Source organism: Coregonus clupeaformis, chromosome 1 (genome assembly GCF_020615455.1).
Source record: "Coregonus clupeaformis isolate EN_2021a chromosome 1, ASM2061545v1, whole genome shotgun sequence".
In the NCBI taxonomy this organism is placed as follows: domain Eukaryota; kingdom Metazoa; phylum Chordata; class Actinopteri; order Salmoniformes; family Salmonidae; genus Coregonus; species Coregonus clupeaformis.
In genome coordinates this window covers 33,463,198-33,487,250 of record NC_059192.1, presented here as the reverse complement: position 1 = coordinate 33,487,250, position 24,053 = coordinate 33,463,198, and the positions used below count along the sequence as shown (strand labels likewise).

At 48.6% G+C, this 24,053-nt stretch overlaps 1 protein-coding gene across 3 annotated transcripts in view; it reads left to right on the top strand.

The window, feature by feature from the left end:
* The window catches only part of LOC121567002 (liprin-alpha-3), a 60,391-nt gene that overhangs the window by 12,557 nt on the left and 23,781 nt on the right, over positions 1-24,053 (top strand). For 2 of the 3 annotated variants that reach the window (XM_041876946.2, XM_041876952.2), the window contains 15 exons: positions 395-496; positions 2,317-2,481; positions 2,625-2,699; positions 2,817-2,876; positions 3,076-3,204; positions 3,770-3,862; positions 4,773-4,825; positions 5,244-5,337; positions 5,665-5,799; positions 6,151-6,234; positions 16,462-16,593; positions 16,727-16,789; positions 18,457-18,560; positions 19,016-19,202; positions 19,973-20,166. In XM_041876946.2, coding sequence (XP_041732880.2) covers positions 395-496; positions 2,317-2,481; positions 2,625-2,699; positions 2,817-2,876; positions 3,076-3,204; positions 3,770-3,862; positions 4,773-4,825; positions 5,244-5,337; positions 5,665-5,799; positions 6,151-6,234; positions 16,462-16,593; positions 16,727-16,789; positions 18,457-18,560; positions 19,016-19,202; positions 19,973-20,166 — 1,670 coding nt within the window. The remainder of the gene's footprint in view (positions 1-394; positions 497-2,316; positions 2,482-2,624; positions 2,700-2,816; positions 2,877-3,075; positions 3,205-3,769; positions 3,863-4,772; positions 4,826-5,243; positions 5,338-5,664; positions 5,800-6,150; positions 6,235-16,461; positions 16,594-16,726; positions 16,790-18,456; positions 18,561-19,015; positions 19,203-19,972; positions 20,167-24,053) is intronic. The other variant, XM_041876957.2, reaches the window with a different exon arrangement.

Below are 24,053 nucleotides of genomic sequence, written 5' to 3'. Positions count from 1 at the left end.
TAGCATTGTAAGTGACACATCAATGCTGTGAGTGTTTCTCATCTCTCCAATGCATTTCAGTGCAGTATCATTGTGTAACACAGTGATGTAATCCTTGAAGGCCAGTTCACAGAGGAGCCTATGAGCCTGAGACTGATAGTGTGGGTGTGTGTGTGTGTGTGTGTGTGTGTGTGTGTGTGTGTGTGTGTGTGTGTGTGTGTGTGTGTGTGTGTGTGTGTGTGTGTGTGTGTGTGTGTGTGTGTGTGTTTGTGTTTACAGAGTTGGTTGCACACCTTGAAGACTAAAGTATATTTCCTGTAATGTTGCATCTACCTTGATTAAGTATATGTGAGCATGTTACAGGTCGCCCATATTGTTCATGAATGTTATGTTATGTTGCTTGGGGGTTATGCAGGAGTTTGCTGTTCTGACTAAGGAGCTGAATGTTTGCCGGGAGCAGCTACTGGAGAGGGAAGAGGAGATTTCTGAGCTCAAGGCGGAGAGAAACAACACACGTGTAAGATATTAATCGGCCATTTTACTCAGTAGCACTCTCACAGCAGTTGTGTTTGTTAATACTCATTCTTCTCCTCTCTAGTACTCACTTTCACATTTTCTCAATCCATCCCCCTGCCCTCCTTTTCTCTCCACGTTTCTCCCCCTTCGCTTTCTGCCACCTTCCCTTGTCTCTCTCTCCCTCTCCTCCTCTGCCTCTCTTACCTTCTCTCTCCTCCTCTGCCTCTCTTACCTTCTCTCTCCCCCTCTGCCTCTCTTACCTTCTCTCTCCTCCTCTGCCTCTCTTACCTTCCCCCTCCTCCTCTGCCTCTCTTACCTTCTCTCTCCTCCTCTGCCTCTCTTACCTTCCCTCTCCTCCTCTGTCTCTCTTACCTTCTCTCTCCCCCTCTGCCTCTCTTACCTTCTCTCTCCTCCTCTGCCTCTCTTACCTTCTCTCTCCTCCTCTGCCTTACCTTCTCTCTCCTCCTCTGCCTCTCTTACCTTCTCTCTCCTCCTCTGCCTCTCTTACCTTCTCTCTCCCCCTCTGCCTCTCTTACCTTCTCTCTCCCCCTCTGCCTCTCTTACCTTCTCTCTCCTCCTCTGCCTCTCTTACCGTCTCTCTCCTCCTCTGCCTCTCTTACCTTCTCTCTCCTCCTCTGCCTCTCTTACCTTCTCTCTCCTCCTCTGCCTCTCTTACCTTCTCTCTCCTCCTCTGCCTCTCTTACCTTCTCTCTCCTCCTCTGCCTTACCTTCTCTCTCCTCCTCTGCCTCTCTTACCTTCTATCTCCTCCTCTGCCTCTCTTACCTTCTCTCTCCTCCTCTGCCTCTCTTACCTTCTCTCTCCTCCTCTTCCTCTCTTACTTTCTCTCTCCTCCTCTGCCTTACCTTCTCTCTCCTCCTCTGCCTCTCTTACCTTCTATCTCCTCCTCTGCCTCTCTTACCTTCTCTCTCCTCCTCTGCCTCTCTTACCTTCTCTCTCCTCCTCTTCCTCTCTTACCTTCTCTCTCCCCCTCTGCCTCTCTTACCTTCTCTCTCCTCCTCTGCCTCTCTTACCTTCTCTCTCCTCCTCTGCCTCTCTTACCTTCCCTCTCCTCCTCTGCCTCTCTTACCTTCTCTCTCCTCCTCTGCCTCTCTTACCTTCTCTCTCCTCCTCTGCCTCTCTTACCTTCTCTCTCCTCCTCTGCCTTACCTTCTCTCTCCTCCTCTGCCTCTCTTACCTTCTATCTCCTCCTCTGCCTCTCTTACCTTCTCTCTCCTCCTCTGCCTCTCTTACCTTCTCTCTCCTCCTCTTCCTCTCTTACCTTCTCTCTCCCCCTCTGCCTCTCTTACCTTCTCTCTCCTCCTCTGCCTCTCTTACCTTCTCTCTCCTCCTCTGCCTCTCTTACCTTCTCTCTCCTCCTCTGCCTCTCTTACCTTCCCTCTCCTCCTCTGCCTCTCTTACCTTCTCTCTCCTCCTCTGCCTCTCTTACCTTCTCTCTCCTCCTCTGCCTCTCTTACCTTCCCTCTCCTCCTCTGCCTCTCTTACCTTCCCTCTCCTCCTCTGTCTCACTTACCTTCTCTCTCCTCCTCTGTCTCACTTACCTTCTCTCCCCTCCTTTTTCTTTATTTTTCCTTCTACTCTACTTGTCTTTCTCACCTTTTACTTTGCCTCTCCCTCTGTCTCCTTCCCCGTGTCTCTTACTCCTCTGCCTCGCTCTCTTTCTCTCTCTTCCTCTACCTCAATGTCTTTATCTGCCTCTTTCTGTCTCTCTCTTTGTCTTTCTTTGTCTTTCTCCCCCCCCCCCCTCTTCCACTCTTCCTTTCTCTTTCCACATTTTCCACTCTTCCTCTCCCCTCCCTTAGTTGTTACTAGAGCACCTGGAGTGTCTTGTGTCTCGTCATGAGCGCAGTCTGAGGATGACAGTGGTGAAGAGGCAGGCCCAGTCCCCGGCGGGGGTCTCCAGTGAAGTGGAGGTCCTCAAGGCCCTCAAGTCCCTGTTTGAGCACCACAAGGCTTTGGATGAGAAGGTGCGCGACCAGGCTGCCATTTTGGGGTCTCCATCCCAACTCATAAGCTTTCTCTCAACAGTCGCTTTTTTGTTTTGATGAAAGGATCCATACAGACACATTTCTCAGCATTTCTCATTCATCTGTTATTTTTGGCCCCTAAGGTTCGAGAGCGACTCCGTGTGGCCCTTGAGAGAGTGACCCTTTTGGAGGATCAACTACAAGCATCCGCTCAAGAGGTAAAAGCCATACGGGATACATATGTTTTATTAGAGCATGTTATAGCTCCATTTCTTGATAATAAGAAAGATACAAATGCATTCACTCTTTTTTTCCACCATTTACCTCTCTTGCAGGTTATCTCTTTAAGAGACCAAATTAAAAGACGACAACAAGGGTTGGACGGCGGGAAAGATGTAAGGGGGCATTTTTGCACGTTGTTTCCATTGTGTTTGTTTGTGTCCTAAACTTAACAACAGTACTATAGCATATGGGCATTATGATGCGTTTGTTCTTTAGTCTGTCTCTTTGATATTCAACAGTCAGATGATGGGTCTAATTCATCTTGTACCCATCGCTCTCCTTTCTCGATACCATCATCCCCGGCGACAACAGCGCCTACCCAATGGACCCTCCTCTGGATTGGACGATGGTGAGATCGACAGACAGAGAGAAACGGAGATAGAGCGGCAGAGAGCCGAGCTCTCCCAGCTGAAAGAAAGACTGGCCCTTATGTGTCGACAGGTGGGGTTTAGAGAGAGAGAGAGAGAGAGAGAGAGAGAGAGAGAGAGAGAGAGAGAGAGAGAGAGTATGTAGCCTGCCCTACATGTAATGGTATATGTATGCATTGCCTAATTTATTATTAACCATAGTTTAGCCTATACCGTTATAAACCATTCCCAATGATATTGTGTGTGTGGAGAGAGAGAGAGAGAGAGAGAGAGAGAGAGAGAGAGAGAGAGAGAGAGAGAGAGAGAGAGAGAGAGAGAGAGTGAGTGAGTGAGAGGAGCGAGAGAGAGAGAACAAGAGTGAAAGAGAGAGAAGAGAGAGAAGAGAGAAAAATAGATTAGGTTGGGGGTTGTATGAAGATTGTTTAAACCAGTTCCCCTCTTCCCTCTTGTGGACAGTCATAACATTGCATCTGTTCTGCAAAAACCACACAGCCCGATTACTGTACATGACGGTCTTTAACATAAACCTGCCTCTGTCCAAACCAGTGCTTTACGTCTTCACTCATGAAGGCCCTCTGTCCTGTTATAGTCCCTTATTGTCCCTTACCATCTTATCGCTCTTCCTCATGTCACGTCAGGTTGGGGAAATAGAGGAACAGCTTGCAGCCGCCAGGAGGGAGGTGACGAAGTCGGAGGAGGCCAATCAGAAGCTCCAGAGGGATGTGAAGGAGGTCTGTCGGGCCAATCTGTTCTTGGCCAAGGCCTTAGATCAGGGGTGGGCAAACTTTTTGGCTCAAGGGCCACATCGGGATTGCGAAATTCAACGGCGGGCCACACATCATTTTTTTTTGGGGGAAGCGATTTCTTCGTCAAAATCTATTTGCGGGCCAGAAAAAGGGAAGTTATTTCAAAATTAGATAGGTCCATTATCATTTCTACATACTTTCTATCTAGTTTTAGATGTTCAAGTGTGGACTCAAGCATTTTTTAAACACAAAATACAATTTCCCCCCCCCCCAAAACGAAATAATAATAATTGTCTGGTGGGCCAGATGCGACCCGCGGGCAGTAGTTTGCCCACCCCTGCCTTATATTCTATCAGCTCCCGGGCCTTTCTGTTCCAGCTACTGTTCCATCCCACTATGTGCATCCAATTCAAATATCTCAAAGCACAGAGCCTTGGAATGCCTAGTATGAATTTGGGGAAAAGAGGCATTTATGAGTCATATTCATCATGAATCAATGGCTATTCATTTCAAAGTCAAAAAATGGCTGTACCAATCCCAGATTGTTCCTTTAATAGTAAATGCTTAATAATACATAATAAAGGCCTATTTAGCTACTTATGTTGCACATGAGTGCCTATATTGGGGCCCTTATACAATAGTTGTACCTTTTGTATAGAAAATGAAAGAAGAGCCCTAGGTGTCAAGAAAGACAAGAGCAGCTGTGCACATATAAAATGACTGAACAAATGTGATAATGAATAGTCAATCCAAAGTCAATTCATATGAATGTGCACATTTCTCTGTTAGATGTTTAGGTTACCATTTGACACTGTTCGTAATGTTACAATGTGCAATGTATAATTTATATGTTTATTTTGATGATTAAACATGCTTCACTATCTGCATCATTCAGGCTCTGTGCCAAAGGGAGGATATGGAGGAGAGGATCACCACATTAGAACGCAGGTAACCCTCTTTTTAACACCCTTTTTAACACCCGGTACTATGGTGACTAACTACCAGGTGTTTTCCTCATTATCTGAAAAGGTGTCACCAAGGTGTCACAACACCTGTACCTCGCACCTTTCCTCTTTATCGCACCGCTTGGGTATTTTCAATTGTTACAGCGCACTGCAAGAGTTGGCTTGTGTCTACATACTGTGAAGAGTGGAAATTCATAACTAATGGTCATGGATGTTGTGGAGCATAAATGCACGTAAACATCATTTAGGCACCTTTATGTTGGTGGAAAGCATTTACGCACCTATCGTGCCAAATACATTTTGCATTTACAGTGCTCGCTGCCGGTCATCTTGACCGACGTTCAACGTTGGTAATATACTCCCTTTTTTTCCTGCTAACAATGTATCCATGTTGTTTGCAGGTACCTCAGTGCTCAGAGGGAAGCAACCTCTCTACATGACATCAAAGACAAGCTGGAGAATGAGCTTGCCAGCAAGGAGTCACTGCACAGACAGGTAATGGTTAATGAACGACTACAAGCATGGTTTACATAGATGTACAATAACCCTGTACAAATGGATAGGATATATCCAGAGCAACATTGTCTTTTAATACTTAGGGCCCGATTCTTATGGCCAATTCCCTGTACTTAGATTTATCTTAGACAGGTACATCATTCTCAGTGGAGAATCTCCATTGAAAGTATATGTTAGTCCAGGGCTAGGCTTAATCCGGGTCCAGAAAAACGGCCCTCGGACTCAGACCTGGATTTTAGTACAGTGTATCAAAATATCTTAGACTTCATCCGCTCTCTTCCCTCCTCTCTTCCTGTGTGCTGTCAGAGTGAGGAGAAGAACAGGCAGCTCCAGGAGCGTCTGGACGACGCCAAGCAGAAGCTCCAGCAGACCCTGCAGAGGGCCGAGACACTGCCCGAGATCGAGGCCCAGCTCGCCCAGAGAGTGGCTGCCCTCAACAAGGTACTGTAGTGTACAGGATGTCTGAGTTCACTGTCTTTATTCTGTTTTCAAATGTGGATCTGAACTGTCTTGTCTGTTAAACTGTTTGGTTGTCCGTCTGTCTCTTTCCACATTCTACCTGAATGCGTCCGTCTCTGTTTCAGTTTGTCAGTCTCCCGTGTTTCCTGTCTGTCCGTCTGTCTGTCTGTATGGCTGTCTATCCGTATGTCTGTCCGTCTGTCCAACTGTCCGTCTCTCCATTTGTATGACCTGAGAAGTCCTCCTATTGGCAACCCATCTATCTTTCAATGTGTTAGTCTGAGTTTATATTTGATCTCATGTACAGAGATCTTCACTCACTTTTCTATTTAGGCAGAGGAACGCCATGGGAACTTTGAGGAGCGACTACGACAGATGGAGGCACAACTTGAAGAGAAGAATCAGGAGTTGCAGAGGGTAATAATGCAGTATTTGTTTGTACACTAGTCTTTTATTAAGTCTCATACATGCTTATAACAAGTTACGAAGCATTATTCTTAAAAATATATATATATTATTTTTAAAGTTAATTTTTTTGAAATGTTTTTTTTAATCCAAGATGGCGTAGCAGTGCGGTCGTGTTCTTTGTTGTGTGTCCGTGTAAATAGCCTGTTTTTTGTATTTTTTTGTATTTTTCATACATATTTCCCTATCACACTTTTCATCCTTCTACAAAATATACTTTCCTGCAACCCGCCTCACTCAATGTGGAACGGATTCTATTATTGACTTACCTTTTATCTAGAATCTCCAGTTGAAACTAGCTAGCCAGCTAACTAGCTACTTGCTATTAGCCACCGTTAGCGGTTTTCACCCAGAACATCAGATTTTCTGCCGGAATAACTGAATCACTGGACATTAACACCGGATCGCAACTAGCTAGCCGCAACCGAATGGATGTTGCTGTTGGCTAATCACCACTGCCCCCGAAGCAAGCACCAGTTAGCCTTGAGCTAGCCTCGAGCCAGGCCCATATCCCGGCTAACTACCTCTCTGTCTACCAGACGGGAGTAGCCAGCTAACTAGCTACTTGCTATTAGCCACCGTTAGCGGTTTTCACCATTGTCCGTGGCCTGCACTACCTACCATCCAGCTCTAGCCTGGACTATTATCGGCCAGTCTGCACTGTCTGCACAGCGTGTTATCGACTGTCACAGTTGAGTGTAGAAGTGGTGTGGAATCAAGCGCAGGACACACAGAGGCTTCGTACTGACGTCTTTAGTGAAGACAAAAAGAACAAGCCAAACACGGCTACATACAACCTGGCAGGCAAGCGAACTTTACGCACACCGGTAAAGTACATACAAAGGCACAAAAGTGCGGAGCTCTCTACTACACCGAACAGAGAGAGAAAAAATGAACTAGCATCCCACAGTGACAACGAACAATTACACACAACACATGACAAAACTCAAGAGAACTTATAGGACGCATAATGAACACTAACAAGGAACAGGTGTAACAAAACAGACAAAACCAATCAAACATTGAAACATAGAACGGTGGCAGCTAGTACTCCGGAGACGACGACCGCCGAAGCCTGCCCGAACAAGGAGAAGGAGCAGCCTCGGCCGAAACCGTGACAGTACCCCCCCCCCTTGAGGACGACCAGGAAGACGCGGAGCAGGGCGCGTGGGATGACCACGATGGAACTCGGTCAGAAGAGACGGGTCTAGGATGTCCCTCCTCGGCACCCAGCACCGCTCCTCCGGGCCGTACTCCTCCCACTCCACGAGATATTGGAGACCCCCCATCCGGCGTCTCGAATCTAGGATGGACCGAACAGTGTACGCCGGAGCCCCCTCGATGTCCAGCGGGGGCGGAGGAGTCTCTTCTATCTCATAGTCCTGGAGTGGACCAGCTACCACCGGCCTGAGGAGAGACACATGGAACGAGGGGTTAATATTCTTGTAATCAATTGGCAGTTATAACCTGTAACACACCTCGTTCAATCTCCTCAGGACTTTAAAAGGCCCCACAAACCGCCGACCCAGCTTCCGGCAGGGCAGGCGGAGGGGCAGGTTTCTGGTCGAGAGCCAGTCTCGATCTCCAGGTGCGTACACTGGCCCCTCACTGCGGTGGAGATCGGCGCTCGTCTTATGTCGACGGATGGCTCGCTGCAGATGGATGTGTGCAGCGTTCCACGTCTCCTCCGAGCGCCGCACCCACTCATCCACCGCAGGGGCCTCGATCTGGCTCTGATGCCAAGGTGCCAGAGCCGGCTGGTACCCTAACACACACTGGAAAGGAGTTAGTTTAGTGGAGGAGTGGCGGAGAGAGTTCTGTGCCATCTCGGCCCAGGGAACATACCTCGCCCACTCCTCCGGCCGGCCCTGGCAATACGACCTCAGAAACCTACCCACATCCTGGTTGACACGTTCGACCTGCCCATTACTCTCCGGGTGGTAACCCGAGGTAAGGCTCACCGAAACCCCCAAACGCTCCATAAACGCTCTCCAGACTCCAGACTGGAGGTAAACTGGGGGCCTCGATCAGACACTATATCCTCGGGTACCCCGTAATGCCGGAAGACGTGGGTGAATAGAGCCTCAGCGGTCTGTAGGGCAGTAGGAAGACCCGGCATGGGAAGGAGACGACAGGCCTTCGAGAACCGATTCACAACGACCAGGATGGTGGTATTCCCCTGTGAGGGGGGAAGGTCTGTAACAAAATCCACCGAGAGGTGAGACCAGGGTCGTTGTGGAACGGGCAGGGGTTGTAACTTACCCCTGGGCAAGTGTCTGGGCGCCTTACACTGGGCACACACCGAGCAGGAGGAGACATAAATCCTCACATCCCTGGCTAACGTTGGCCACCAGTACTTTGTGCTAAGGCAGTGCACTGTCCGGCCAATACCTGGATGCCCAGAGGAGGGTGACGTGTGAGCCCAATAAATGAGTCGATCCCGGACCTCGAGCGGGACGTACGTCCGACCCACTGGACACTGTGGAGGACTAGGGTCGGTGCGTAACGCCCGCTCGATCTCCGTATCGACCTCCCACACCACCGGTGCCACCAGACAAGACTTAGGTAGTATGGGAGTGGGCTCAACGGACCTCTCCTCTGTGTCATACCGCCGAGACAGGGCGTCTGCTTTCCCGTTCTGGGACCCAGGGATGTAAGTGATCTTAAACACGAACCGGGCTAGAAACATAGTCCACCGAGCCTGGCGAGGATTTAGTCTCCTAGCTGCCCGAATGTATTCCAGGTTACGGTGGTCAGTCAAAATGAGAAAAAGGGTGTTGAGCCCCCTCAAGCCAATGCCTCCACACCTTTAGGGCCTGTACCACGGCTAACAGCTCCCTGTCCCCTACGTCATAATTTCGATCCGCCGGACTGAGCTTTTTCGAGTAAAAAGCACAGGGGCGGAGTTTAGGTGGTGTGCCGGACCGTTGTGAGAGAACGGCCCCGATACCGGCTTCTGACGCGTCCACCTCCACTTGGAATGGTAAAGCGGGATCCGGATGCGCCAGCACCGGAGCTGAAGTAAACAGGTCCTTCAGTCTCCCAAAAGCCCTGTTCGCCTCAGCTGACCACCGCAAGCGCACCGGACCCCCCTTCAGAAGGGACGTTATGGGAGCTGCCACCTGTCCAAAACCCCGGATAAACCTCCGGTAGTAATTCGCAAAGCCCAAGAACTGCTGCACCTCTTTCACTGTGGTTGGGGTTTGCCAATTACGCACGGCTGACACCCGGTCAACCTCCATCTTCACCCCTGACGCGGACAACTGATAACCCAAAAAGGAGACCGACTCTTGGAAGAACAGACATTTCTCTGCCTTGACATACAGGTCATGCTCCAACAGCCTCCTCAACACTCGGCGCACCAGGGCTACATGCTCGGCTCGGGTAGAACTGTACACTAGAATATCGTCTATGTACACGACCACTCCCTGCCCCTGCATGTCCCGGAAGATCTCATCCACAAAGGATTGGAAGACTGATGGAGCATTCATTAACCCGAATGGCATGACGAGATACTCGTAATGACCCGAGGTAGTACGAAATGCTGTCTTCCATTCATCGCCCTCTCTAATGCGCACCAAGTTGTATGCGCTCTTGAGGTCCAATTTTGTGAAGAACCGTGCCCCGTGTAATGACTCCGTCATAGTCGCAATCAGAGGGAGTGGATAACTATATTTCACAGTAATCTGATTGAGACCGCGGTAATCGATACACGGGCGCAAACCTCCATCTTTTTTCTTCACAAAAAAGAAGCTCGAGGACGCAGGGGAAGTGGAGGGCCGTATGTATCCCTGTCTCAGAGACTCAGCAATGTATGTCTCCATTGCCCTCTTCTCCTCTTGTGACAAAGGATACACATGGCTCCGTGGGAGCGCAGCTCCTGCCTGGAGGTCTATCGCACAATCCCCCCGTCTATGAGGTGGCAATCGCGCCGCCCTCGCTTTGCTAAACACGAGTGCTAAATCCTCATACTCGGGGGGAACATGCATTGCGGGCATTTGGTTTGGACTCTCCACCGAGGTCACCCCTACGGAAACACCCAGACATAGCCCCACACACTGGGCAGACCACCCCTTAAGAGCCTTCTCTCGCCACGAAATGGTAGGATCGTGAGTAATCAACCAGGGAAGCCCCAGCACTACCGGATACGCAGGAGAATCAATCAGGTATAGCTGAATCGTCTCCTCATGACCCCCCTGCGTCTCCATCCTAAGTGGCACTGTGACCTCCCTGATAAACCCGGATCCTAACGGACGGCTATTTAGGGCATGTACAGGGAAGGGATTATTAACCGGTAGGAGAGGGATCCCTAACTCTACACAAAATTTACGATCTACAAAATTCCCAGCTGCGCCTGAATCTACTAGCGCCTTATGCTGGGAACGGGGTGCAACCTGTGGAAAACAAACAGGTATGGTTATGTGCACGACAGAAAGCTCTGGGTAAGTGGGGCGCCTACTCACCTGGGAGGACTCCCCAATGTGTGGCCTGCCGTCTCGTCCTCCAGGAGACCCTCCCCAGCACCTAGCCGCGGTGTGCCCTCCACGGCCACAGTTGGTGCAGGGGACGGCCCCCCTCGGGCTCCTTCTCCTCCGTTCTCTAGCGCCGGCACCCCCGAGCTCCATAGGACTCGGCTCGGAGGTGCTGGAGGGTGGAATGGGCGACCCCCACCCAGGACGTCCGCGGGTGGCGAGCAGGGTGTCTAGCCGAATGGCCATGTCAACCAATTGGTCAAACGAAAGAGTGGTGTCCCTGCACGCCAACTCTCTACGGACGTCCTCCCTGAGGCTGCAGCGGAAGTGGTCTATGAGGGCCCGCTCATTCCACCCTGCATCTGCCGCTAGAGTCCGGAACTCCAGTGCAAACTCTTGAGCGCTCCTCATCCCCTGCCGGAGGTAGAATAGACGCTCCCCCGCCGCCTTCCCCTCAGGTGGATGGTCGAACACTGCCCGGAAGCGGCGGGAGAACTCCGCATAGGTGATCGTTGCGGCGTCTATCCTCCTCCATTCGCCGTTGGCCCACTCCAACGCCTTGCCGGTGAGACAGGAGATGAGGACGGAAACGCTCTCGTGTCCCGAGGGCACCGGGTGTACGGTGGCGAGGTAGAGTTCGATTTGCAACAGGAAACCCTGACACCCGGCCGCGGTGCCGTCGTACGCCCTCGGGAGCGAGAGCCGAATCCCACTGGGTTCCGGAAGTTGGACAGGTGGACTGACCGATGGTGATGGTGTGGTAGGTGGGGGCGTGGGTACCCCGCTGGCCTCCCATCGATGGAAGGTGTTCATCACCCTATCCAGAGCGTGCCCGATCTGGTTGATCCTGTCCTCCTGTCCACGAAGGCGCTCCTCAATAATCTCGGTAGGTGCGGCTGCTCCTGCTGATTCCATAGTGATGGTGTGTAATTCTGTCACAGTTGAGTGTAGAAGTGGTGTGGAATCAAGCGCAGGACACACAGCGGCTTCATACTGACGTCTTTAGTGAAGACAAAAAGAACAAGCCAAACACGGCTACATACAACCTGGCAGGCAAGCGAACTTTACGCACACCGGTAAAGTACATACAAAGGCACAAAAGTGCGGAGCTCTCTACTACACCGAACAGAGAGAAAAAAACGAACTAGCATCCCACAGTGACAACGAACAATTACACACAACACATGACAAAACTCAAGAGAACTTATAGGACGCATAATGAACACTAACAAGGAACAGGTGTAACAAAACAGACAAAACCAATCAAACATCGAAACATAGAACGGTGGCAGCTAGTACTCCGGAGACGACGACCGCCGAAGCCTGCCCGAACAAGGAGAAGGAGCAGCCTCGGCCAAAACCGTGACATCGACCCAGAACATATCGTTTTTTCTGCTGGAATCACTGAATCACTGGACCTTTAACACCGGATCATCGCAACTAGCTAGCTGCAACCAAATGGATGTTGTTGATGGCAAATCAGCCTTGAGCTAGCCTCGAGCCAGGCCCATCTCCCGGCTATCTACCTCTCTGTCAACCGGATGGGACCTCCTAGTGTTGACACGGAGCCCCGCCGATCCAACACGACTGGTCTGCCGACGAAATCGTCTGATGTGGTTTCAACAGGCTTCCCATTACGACGTCGACCACGAAGATCCATCTGCTAGCCCCGGCCCGCTAGCACACGCAAGCCGTGGCCTCTTGCTCGCCAGTGCTGTAGCAGACCCCGAACTACCTCCGAACTCTCCTATTGCTGTTCACCGGACCCTATGATAACTCAGCTATACAGCTGATGCCTGCTGGACTGTTCCTTTATACGGTACCGCATCCTGTTTATGTTTAGCCTCAGCCCAAACTTTGTCGCCATTACCAGCTGTTGTCTTAGCTCTCTCGAATAACACCTGTGATTGCTTTATGCCTCTCTCCCATGTCAATATGCCTTGCTTATTGCTGCTTCGGTTATTTCTTATTTTACAATTTCACTGTAGATCCCCCAGCCCAGCTCAACCTGCCTTAGATAGCTCCTTTGTCCCACCCCCCATACACGCGGAGACCGACTCAATCGGTGCCTCCAGTGATGCTATCTCTTTCATCGTTACCCAACGCTTAGGTTTACCTCCACTGTACTCATATCATTCCACATCCTTGTCTGTACATAATGCCCTGAATCTATTCTACAACACCCGGATATCTGCCCATTTTGTCTCTGTACCCAACGCACTAGAAGACCAGTACTTAAAGCCTTTAGCCGTATACTTATTATACTCCTCCTCTGTTCCTCTGGTGATGTAGAGGTTAACCCAGGCCCTGTAGCCCCCAGTATCACTCCTACTCCCCAGGCGTTATCATTTGTTGACTTCTGTTACCGTAAAAGCCTTGGTTTCTTGCACGTTAACATCCGAAGCCTCCTCCCTAAGTTTAAGTTATTCACTGCGTTAGCACACTCAACCCTGATGTTCTAGCAGTGTCTGAACCCTGGCTTAGGAAGGCCACCAAAAATTCAGAAATGTCCATCCCCAACTACAACATTTTCCGTCTCGATAGAACTGCCAAAGGGGGTGGGGTTGCAATCTACTGTAGAGATAGCCTGCAGAGCTCTATCGTACTATCCAGGTCTGTGCCCAAACAGTTTGAGCTTCTACTTCTAAAAATGAACCTTTCCAGAAATAACTCTCTCACTGCTGCCGCTTGCTACAGACCCCCCTCAGCCCCGAGCTGTGCCCTGGACACCATATGTGAACTGATTGCCCCCCATCTATCCTCAGAGTTTGTACTGCTTGGTGACCTAAACTGGGATATGCTTAACACCCGGGCCAACCTACAATCTAAACTAGATGCCCTCAATCTCACATAAATTATCAACGACCCTACCAGGTACAATCCTAAATCTGTAAACATGGGCACCCTCATAGATATCATCCTGACAAATTTACCCTCTAAATACACCTCCACTGTCTTCAACCAGGATCTCAGCGATCACTGCCTTATTGCCTGTGTCCGTAACGACCACCCATCATCACTATCAAACACTCCCTAAAACATTTTAGCGAGCAGGCCTTTCTAATTGACCTGGCCCGGGTATCCTGGATGGATATTGACCTCATTCTGTCAGTAGAGGATGCCTGGTTGTTCTTTAAAAGTGCTTTCATCTCAATCTTAAATAAGCATTCAAAAAATTCAGGACTAAGAACAGATATAGCCCCTGGTTCTCCTCAGACTTGACTGCCCTTGACCAGCACAAAAACATCCTGTGGCATACTGCATTAGCATCGAACAGCCCCCGCGATATGCAACTTTTCAGGGAAGTCAGGAACCAATATACACAATCAGTTAGGAAAGCAAAGGCTAGCTTTTTCAAACAGAAATTTGCATCCTGTAGCACTAACTCCAAAAAGTTTTGGGACACTGTAAAGTCCATGGAAAATAAGAGCACCTCCTCTCAACTGCCCACTGCACTGAGGCTAGGAAACACTGTCACCACCGATAAATCTACAATAATTGAGAATTTCAACAAGCATTTTGCTACGGCTGGCCATGCTTTCCACCTGGCTACCACTACCCCGGCCACCAGCTCTGCACCCTCCGCTGCAACTTGCCCATACCCCCCCCCCGCTTCTCCTTCACACAAATTCAGACAGCTGATGTTCTGAAAGAGCTGAAAAATCTGGACCCCTACAAATCAGCTGGGCTAGACAATCTGGACCCTTTTCTTTCCGCCGAAATTGTCGCAACCCCTATTACTAGCCTGTTCAACCTCTCTTTCGTAACGTCTGAGATCCCCAGAGATTGGAAAGCTGCCGCGGTCATCCCCCTCTTCAAAGGGGGTGACACTCTAGATCCAAACGGTTACAGACCTATATCCATCCTGCCCTGCCTTTCGAAAGTATTTGAAAGCCAAGTTAACAAACAGATCACCGACCATTTCGAATCCCACCGTACCTTCTCCGCTATGCAATCCGGTTTCCGAGCTGGTCATGGGTGCACCTCAGCCACGCTCAAGGTCCTAAACGATATTATAACCGCGATCGATAATAGACAGTACTGCGCAGCCGTCTTCATCGACCTGGCCAAGGCTTTCGACTCTGTCAACCACCGCATTCTTATTGGCAGAGTAAATAGCCTTGGTTTCTCTAATGACTGCCTCGCCTGGTTCACCAACTACTTCTCAGATAGAGTTCATTGTGTCAAATCGGAGGGCCTGTTGTCTGGACCTCTGGCAGTCTCTATGGGGGTGCCACAGGGTTCAATTCTCGGGCCGACTCTATTCTCTGTGTATATCAATGATGTTGCTCTTGCTGCTGGTGACGCTCGGATCCACCTCTGTGCGGACGACACCATTTTGTATACATCTGGCCCTTCATTGGACAACCTCCAAACGAGTTTCAACACCATACAACACTCCTTCCGTAGCCTCCAACTGCTCTTAAACACTAGTAAAATTAAATGCATGCTCTTCAACCGAACGCTGCTTGCACCCGCCCACCCGACTAGAATCAGTACTCTCGGCAGGTCTGACCTAGAGTATGTGGACAACTACAAATACCTAGGTGTCTGGTTAGACTGTAAACTCTCCTTCCAGACTCACATTAAGCATCTCCAATCAAAAGTTAGATCTAGAATCGGCTTCCTATTTCGCAACAAAGCCTCCTTCACTCATTCTGCCAAACATGCCCTTGTAAAACTGACTATCCTACCTATCCTTGACTTCGGCGATGTCATTTACAAAATAGCCTCCAACAGTCTATCACAGTGCCATCCGTTTTGTCACCAAAGCCCCATATACTACCCACCAAATGTGACCTGTACGCGCTTGTTGGCTGGCCCTCACTACATATTCCTCGCCAAACCTACTGGCTCCAGGTCATCTATAAATCACTGCTAGGCAAATGCCTGTCTTATCTTAGCTCACTGGTCACCATAGCAACACCCACCGTAGTCTGCGCTCCAGCAGGTATATCTCACTGGTCATCCCCAAAGCCAACACCTCCTTTGGCCGCCATTCCTTCCAGTTCTCTGCTGCCAATGACTGGAACGAACTGCAAAAATCTCTGAAGCTGGAGACTCTTATCTCCCTCACTAACTTTAAGTGTCAGTTGTCAGAGCAGCTTACCGATCACTGCACCTGTACACATCCATTCTGAAATTAGCCCACCCAACTACCTCATCCCCATATTGTCATTTATTTTGCTAATTTGCACCCCAGTATCTCTATTTGCACATAATCTTTTGCACATCTATCATTCCAGTGTTAATACGAAATTGTAACTATTTTGCACTATGGCCTATTTATTGCCCTACCTCCATAACTTACTACATTCGCACACACTATATATATTTTTCTGTTGTATTTTTGACTTTATGTTTTGTTTACCCCATATGTAACTCTGTGTTGTTGTTTTTATCGCACTGCTTTGCTTTATCTTGGCCAGGTCGCAGTTGTAAATGAGAACTTGTTCTCAACTGGCTTACCTGGTTAAATAAAGGTGAAATAAAAAAATAAAAATAAAATTATACCTGCTGTAAGTGGTGAAGTGTTACATTGTGTTCCTTACCCTCCATTTTGGCCAATCAATTAAATCCCAATCCTGTCTTTGTGAACTGTTTGAACTCTTATTGCTACGTGAAAGCAAACAGTTTCTTCTGCTTTTTTTCCTTCACATCTATTTTCTACCTCGACCCTCACTGTGTAATTTCATCTACGTTTCAGGCAAGGCAGAGAGAGAAAATGAATGACGAACACAACAAACGCCTCTCGGATACGGTGGACAAGCTACTGTCTGAGTCCAACGAGAGACTGCAACTTCACCTCAAAGAGAGAATGGCTGCCCTTGAGGAGAAGGTGCTATACAACTTTGTTAACCATATGCTAAATTAAGCTAATATTGCCATTAATGATCAGTAAGTATTTTTTATCAACATAATCAACAGCAAACATGAGTAAACTTGGCACAATCACTTCTCCCCTCATATAGAATTCACTGTCAGAGGAGCTAGCAAACATGAAGAAAATCCAAGATGATCTTCTAGCAAACAAGGTACATATCCTCCCCTTATTGTATCCAGTTGGTCAGATTTCATTATGTACGTTGTTGCTGTACTTTACATCTGTATATACATGGAATGAGGACATCAGCTGTACTTTATACCGAATTAAAACTGCTATGAAGACTTTGGACTGCCTTTAGGGCTATACACTGACTTTTGCAAACCCTTTTTGGGATACTAGGGTAGATAGTTTACCCTCACTCTAAAAAGAAAAGGTTCCTGGAGTATCCTTTAGGGGTTCTTCAAATTGAAACTGTGGGGGAACCCCTATAAGTTCTTTGAAGAACCCTTTTCTTCAAAGAACCCCTTTTAATGTATCCTCAAATAACCTTTTGCAGAACCTTTTGGGGTTAATTTTTTAACTACCCCCCCTCCCCTATTAATATTATTATTAATAATACGCTTAACAATAACAACAATAACACAATATTGTAGTTGTCAGTGTTTATTATGATTTTAGTAGCAAAGCAGAATAAAAAAATCAAAATATGAGGTAAACTCCAAGCATATCCTCTGGCATTGTTAATGTTCTCCGTATCCATAGCCAGAATGATTTTGCAGTGCATAGTGATCAAGCAGGTTTCCTGTTATATTCATCAGAGGTGTAGGGAGGGTGAAGTCTGTGAATCCAAAAAATAGTAGTTATATGTACATATGATTAACAAAACATGCACACAACAGTATTCATACCTTGGTTTTTGTGGTAAATGTGAATTTTAAAAAAACTGTTTTAATAATGGTTTTCATACACATACCTTGTCCATAATGTAGAGGCCTATGGGATATTCATTGACGAGGTAAGGGAGGAGGATGGTACATCTGATCTGCATAACATACCAATACCAATTGTCATACCTTTGTATGCCTCCTCATCTGTATACCTACAGACACAGACACAAAAGTGAGCAGTTCAGTCATGTGCACCCAATACAGCTAGCCTTATACATATTCTTATAGCATACATATTCTTACCTCTTTGTTGATTGATATCCATTGAATTGTGTCCATTTTTTGTTTTAGAAGGATTTGCACAAATATGAAAAGATGGATGGTATCATAAAACAATATGAATTTAGATCATACAGTACAAGGGACAAAACTTACTTTAAATTGAGGAGATCTTTACATTTTTCAGTTAAGCGCCTGCATCTGCTGTCTTTCAAATTCAAATCCAAATGTTTCAGTTGGGCAGTTAGGTTCCTGCAAGAACCCCCACAAACTAAGGAGGTTCCTCGATAAACCCCACCTCCTATGGGGTTCTTGGAAGAACCGTTTGGGTGCAATTTTCAGTGCCAAGAACCCTAAGGTTCTTCAAAGAACTTTGAGGATCTTAGAAGAACCTTTGTTGAACCCCACATTTTTTGAGTGCTCCCCAGTCTCAATATACAACTTCATCTTAATCATCGCAAGGGTTTATGTGTTTCGCTGCAAGAACTGGAAACCAGTCACATTTCTCTGCACTGATAACAGTATTTTGAGACATAGACTTTGGTGATTAGTCAGTTCTGTCTATTCTTTAGTTATTCTTACCTGCTTCTGAATCCGTTCTTTGTTTAGTTCTTTTTAATAGGGCAATAAATGCATGTAAAAAATTTGGAACTTTTCTTTACTTGAATATCATGTCATCATGTACTCTGCTCTCGTCTCTCTCTGCTAGGACCAGCTCATAGCTGAGCTGGAGAGGATTCAGATGGAGCTGGATCAACTGAGGGGCAGGCCTGGCTCTTCCTATTCCAGGTTAGCCACAATGGAGCTTCAAGGGTATTTATAAATACATTTTATAAAAGCATCAAATAAACACATTAAAAGCATAAAATAAACACAGTAATGCACCCCTTGCTGGAGGATGATATTATGAACACTTTACCCCTCATAAAATAGACTTTCTAAATGTTTGTTTTATATTTAGCAAAGAGACGAACAGGACAAAGAGTTGATTTTAAGTTTACGTTGTTATTCTCACTCAGTTGATGTAGCATTCAATTTTTTTCTAATGTAATGAATGTAACAAATAAACCATTATTGTGATTAAGGATAAAATGTCACAATAACTCAATTTGTTTGAATATTTGAAATGTTATTCAGAAATGTAATTTTTTTCATTTCACATTTTTTTATTTTATTCAGGAAATGGCGGCAATACATTCTGAAAAATGTGCTATAACGAATAAAGCAATTGTATTTTCTCATCTCATAAAATCTGATAAACTCTGTAGGGCGAGCAACGTGAGCTCACTTCCCTCCACCCTTTTTCGAAGATCTCTTCCAGGGAGTGCCTCAGAGCTCCGGTACCCCCAGGGTGGTGGCTCCCTCCCAGCCGGCTACGGCAGCTCCTCTAGTGGCGTGGTGGTCCGGAGGGCACATCGCGGCCGATGGGCTCCCCCCAGGGATGACAGCAACAAGGTGAGGATCTCATCGACTACCTACAGGACTGTAGCTCCCTGGTAGCCTGGTTCCATACTGTATGGGCTATAGCCAACCTCAGAAAAGAAAACAAAAGAAATGGTGCACACTCTTATGGCTCCAATTTTACATTTACATTTGAGTCATTTAGCAGACGCTCTCATCCAGAGCGACTTACAGTTAGTGAGTGCATACATTTTTTATTTTATTTTTCATACTGGCCCCCCGTGGGAATCGAACCCACAACCCTGGCATTGCAAACGCCATGCTCTACCAACTGAGCTACATCCCTGCCGGCCATTCCCTCCCCTACCCTGGACGACGCTAGGCCAATTGTGCGCCGCCCCATGGGTAAATGAAGTAAATGTAATAAATACCAACGTTTCGACAGCTATGCTGCCTTCATCAGGGTTTCAACTCCTAACTCCTGTCCTACAACATACAGTATAGGACCAGGCTAGCTCCCTGGGTGGTGTCTATTGTGTTTTCATTATTTGTGATTGACTGAGTGACCTGTCACTCCTACATATGGGGGCCATTTTGTTTGTGTTGTGACTTGATATGCAAGGATAAAAGTAACTAACAGCATTCCAAGTCATGTTGGACCGCCTGTAGGAAAAACTCGACGAGGCAACCTTTCATTTAATAATCTATTTTTCCCTTTTAATTATTTCATACATTCTTTCTTTCTCTCCCTCTTTCTCTTTCTTTCTTTCTTTCTCCCTCCTATATCTCTTTCTCTCTCTCTCTCCTCCCCGGTCTCTCTGCAGTATGGAGAGTGGGACAGTGGCAACATGCTGGGTCCCGGGTTCGAGGGGGGAGTCGAGGGGGGCTGCTCAGATGACGAGGATGACAGGGAGACCCTGTTTGGCTCAGAGCTGCTCTCGCCCAGCGGACAGACGGACGTGCAGACCCTTGCCATCATGCTGCAGGAGCAACTGGAGGCCATCAACAAGGAGATCAAGTAAGTATTCAGCTACACCGCAAACAGGAATAATGGGTTTGAGTTCCTAACATACCTAAAAATGCCTCAGAAAACAAATTGGTTAGGTGGTAGAGAAATAAGTGTAGCCAATCCTACGCCACCCCAGGTTCAAACCAGAGCATGGGAGCTCAGCCTAACCAGTCAAGCACACTACTCTCTCACTTGAGTATCTTACCTAGTTATTTTCTGATGATCTCATTTTGTAGCTTTGGCAAGTATGTGTGTGTTTCCCATCCCAGTTCGCTCCTCTCCCTGTATGTTTTACAGTTGCTCCCCACCCCGTGGCTGCAACCCTTCTAATTTAGTGTACACTGCACACACAATCCATGTGGAATTCCTAGTCTCCGGTAGTGTTTGGAACTGCCGATATGCAGCCAATAAGGCCTACACTTTTTGGCCCTGATGGAGACATGGATTTCCCCAGAGAACACTGCTACTCCAGCTGCTCTCTCGTCATCTGACTATCTGTTTTCTCATAGTTCGAGGGTATTTGGTCATCGGGGTGGTGGCACAGGGCTACTCATTTCTCCTAAGTGGAGATTTTCTCTTCTCCCCCTCACCTGTCTATCTCCTCATTTGAATTCCATGCTGTCACTGTCACTTGTCCACTCAAGCTTAACATTGTTGTCATCTATAGCCCACCAGGTGCCCTTGGAGAGCTCCTCAATGAGATTGACACCTTGATAAGCTAATTTCCCAACGATGGCTCACTACTCATCGTACTGGCCGACATTAACCTCCCGACGCCTGACTTCAATTCATTTCTTTCCACCTCTTTCTTTCCACTCCTTTCCTCTTTTGACCTCACCCTTTCCCAGTCACCTCTCACTCACAAGGCAGGCAATACGCTTGACCTCATCTTCACTAGAGTCTGTTCGCTTACTAATCTCACTGCAAACAGGAGACAAAGGGCTGTGAGACAGAGGTTTAATCCTAGACACATGAAAAGTGGGATGTATGCGGAGGGTGCGGGGCAACAGGAGACGAACAGCAGAGGGGCTGAGGATTTTAGAGATGGGGAAAGGGCAGATGAAACGGGGGGAAAGTTTACAGGACTCCACCCGGAGGGGCAGGTCCTGAGTGGAAAGCCATTCCCTCTGCCCGAGCTGATAGCGGGGAGCAGGGGTCCGGTGGCGATCCACCTGTCGCCGATACCTGGATGTGGTTTTCAGAAGAGCGGCCCGGGCTCTCTTCCAGGTACGGCAACAGTGGCGGACGAACATCTGGTCAGAGGGTATGCTTACTTCTTCCTCTTGCTCAGGGAAGAGCGGGGTCTGATATCCCAAGGAATACTCGAAGGGCGAGAGACCAGTGGCCGAGCAGGGAAGGGTGTTACGGGCGTATTCCACTCACACAAGTTGCTGGCTCCAGGTGGTGGGGTTGGCTGAGACGAGGCAACGAAGAGCCGTTACTAGGTCCTGATTGGCTCACTCCAACTGGGGGTGAAAACCAGAGGACAGGCTGGCCGACGACCCAATGAGGGTGCAGAACGCCTTCCAGAACCGGGACGAGAACTGAGGACCACGATCGGAGACCATGTCGACCGGAAGTCCATGGAACCGGAAGAGGTGCTGCACCATGAGCTGAGCCCATTCCTTGGCTGAGGGTAACTTGGGAAGGGGAATAAAATGGGTGGCTTTAGAAAACCTATTCACCACCGTCAGGATCGTGGTGTTGCCATTTGACGGAGGAAGACCAGGAACAAAGTCCAGGGATATATGGGACCAGGGGCGGTGAGGAACAGGGAGTGATTGAAGAAGGTCATCCGGGGCTTGCCGCAGAGTCTTATTTTGTGCACACACAGTGCAGGCGGTGACAAATGCGGAGACATCAGGAACCAAGGAATGCCACCAAAAGCGTAGTCGGATGAAAGCCAGGGTCCGACGGGAGCCTTGATGCCATGTCACTCTCGAGGAATGTGCCCATTCCAGGACCGGGGAACGGGCAGAGTCTGGGACAAACATCTGGTTAGCCCCCCCCCCCCCAGCTGGGAACGCTGCGCCTTTACGGACCAGGCTCTCTATACCCCAGATGAGTGCAGCCACTAGACAGGAGGTAGGGGGGGGATGGTCTCAGGGGTCAGCTGGAGTAGCAGCGGAGCTATACAAACGTGAGAGTGCATCAGGCTTCACATTCTTGGACCCCGGGCAGTAGGAGAGAGTGAAATTGAAACGGGTGAATAACAGGGCCCAACGAACCTGCCTAGAGTTGAGGCAAACGTTGCAGCTGCACTCTGGATGTGGGTTGAGGCCAATCCACCACCTCTCTCACCTTGTCTGGATCCATCTGTATGTGTCCTGCAGCGATGATGTATCCTAGGAAGGAGATGGTAAAGCGATGGAATTCACACTTCTCCGCTTTGACAAAATGCTGGTTCTCCAGGAGATGCTGAAGGACCTGTCGGACTTGGAGGACGTGCTCTTGAGCTGAACGGGAAAAGACAAGGATGTCGTCGAGGTAGACAAACACGAACCGGTTCAGCATGTCCCGGACCACATCGTTGACCAGGGCCTGGAACACAGTGGGAGCGTTGGTCAGTCTCCAGGAGATGCTGAAGGACCTGTCGGACTTGGAGGACGTGCTCTTGAGCTGAACGGGAAAAGACAAGGATGTCGTTGAGGTAGACAAACACGAACCGGTTCAGCATGTCCCGGACCACATCATTGACCTGGGCCTGGAACACAGCCGGAGCGTTGGTCAGTCCGAATGGCATAACCAAGTACTCATAGTGCCTGCTAGCCGTGTAAAAGGCTGTCTTCCACTCGTCTCCAGGTGGTAGGCGTTCCGAAGGTCCAACTTTGAGAAGATGGTTGCTCCCTGAAGAGGTTCGAAAGCCGAGTAGATGAGTGGTAGAGGGTAACGTTTTTTAACCATGATGTCATTAAGTCCCTGGTAGTCGATACACGGACGCAGGGTTTTGTCCTTCTTCTCCACAAAGAAGAACCCTGCACCAGCGGGAGAGGCAGATGGAAGAATACTCCCTGCAGCGAGTGAGCCCTCAATGTACTCTTCCATAACCTTGGTCTCCGGACCCGACAGGGAGTAAAGCCGCCCCCGAGGTGGTGTAGTGCCCGGGAGAAGGTCAATGGCGCAGTCGTAGGATCGATGCGGAGGGAGAGACGTAGCGCGGGCCTTGTTGAAAATCTCACGGAGGTCCAGGTACGTCCCGAGGCAGGCTGTGCCAACTTAAGACAATGCGCATGGCAGAACGGGCTCCAACCCACGATAGAACCAGTAGCCCAGTCGATCAGGGGATTGTGCTTCTGGAGCCATGAATACCCCAAAACCACGGGTACATGGGGAGATTCTATCAGCAGGAACTGCATACACTCACTGTGATTTCCTGATACTCGTAGGTTGATAGGAACCGTATTGCGGGTGACTCTGCCAATAGAGCGCCCATCCAGCGCTCTGACGTCCATGGGAATGAAGAGGGGTTGAGTGGAGATTCCCAGCTCCGACACCAAGGTAGCGTCGATAAAGCTATCGTCGGCCCCAGAGTCAATGAGCACCCGGAGAGATTTGGCCTGGTCACCCCACAACAGGGTGGCATGGAGAGGGGTACGAGTAATGGGAGATTGGTAAATCCCCGTTCGGCTCACCAGAGTGCTCGTTCCTACTGATGAGCCCGGTCTTTTTAATGGACAGGTGGAAATATAATGTCCTGTAGTCCCACAATACAGATCCTGGTGCTCAATCTGCGTAAACGTTCATCCGGAGACAATCTAGCCCTTCCCAGTAGCTTGGGCTCTGGAGTAGTGCCCACGGGGATTCCAGGGTGACATCAGATTCTCTCTGTAAGTTGGACGTTGGGAGGTGGGAGAAGTAGACGAGCGAGTGTGAACGGGAACATACCTCCTCTCCCT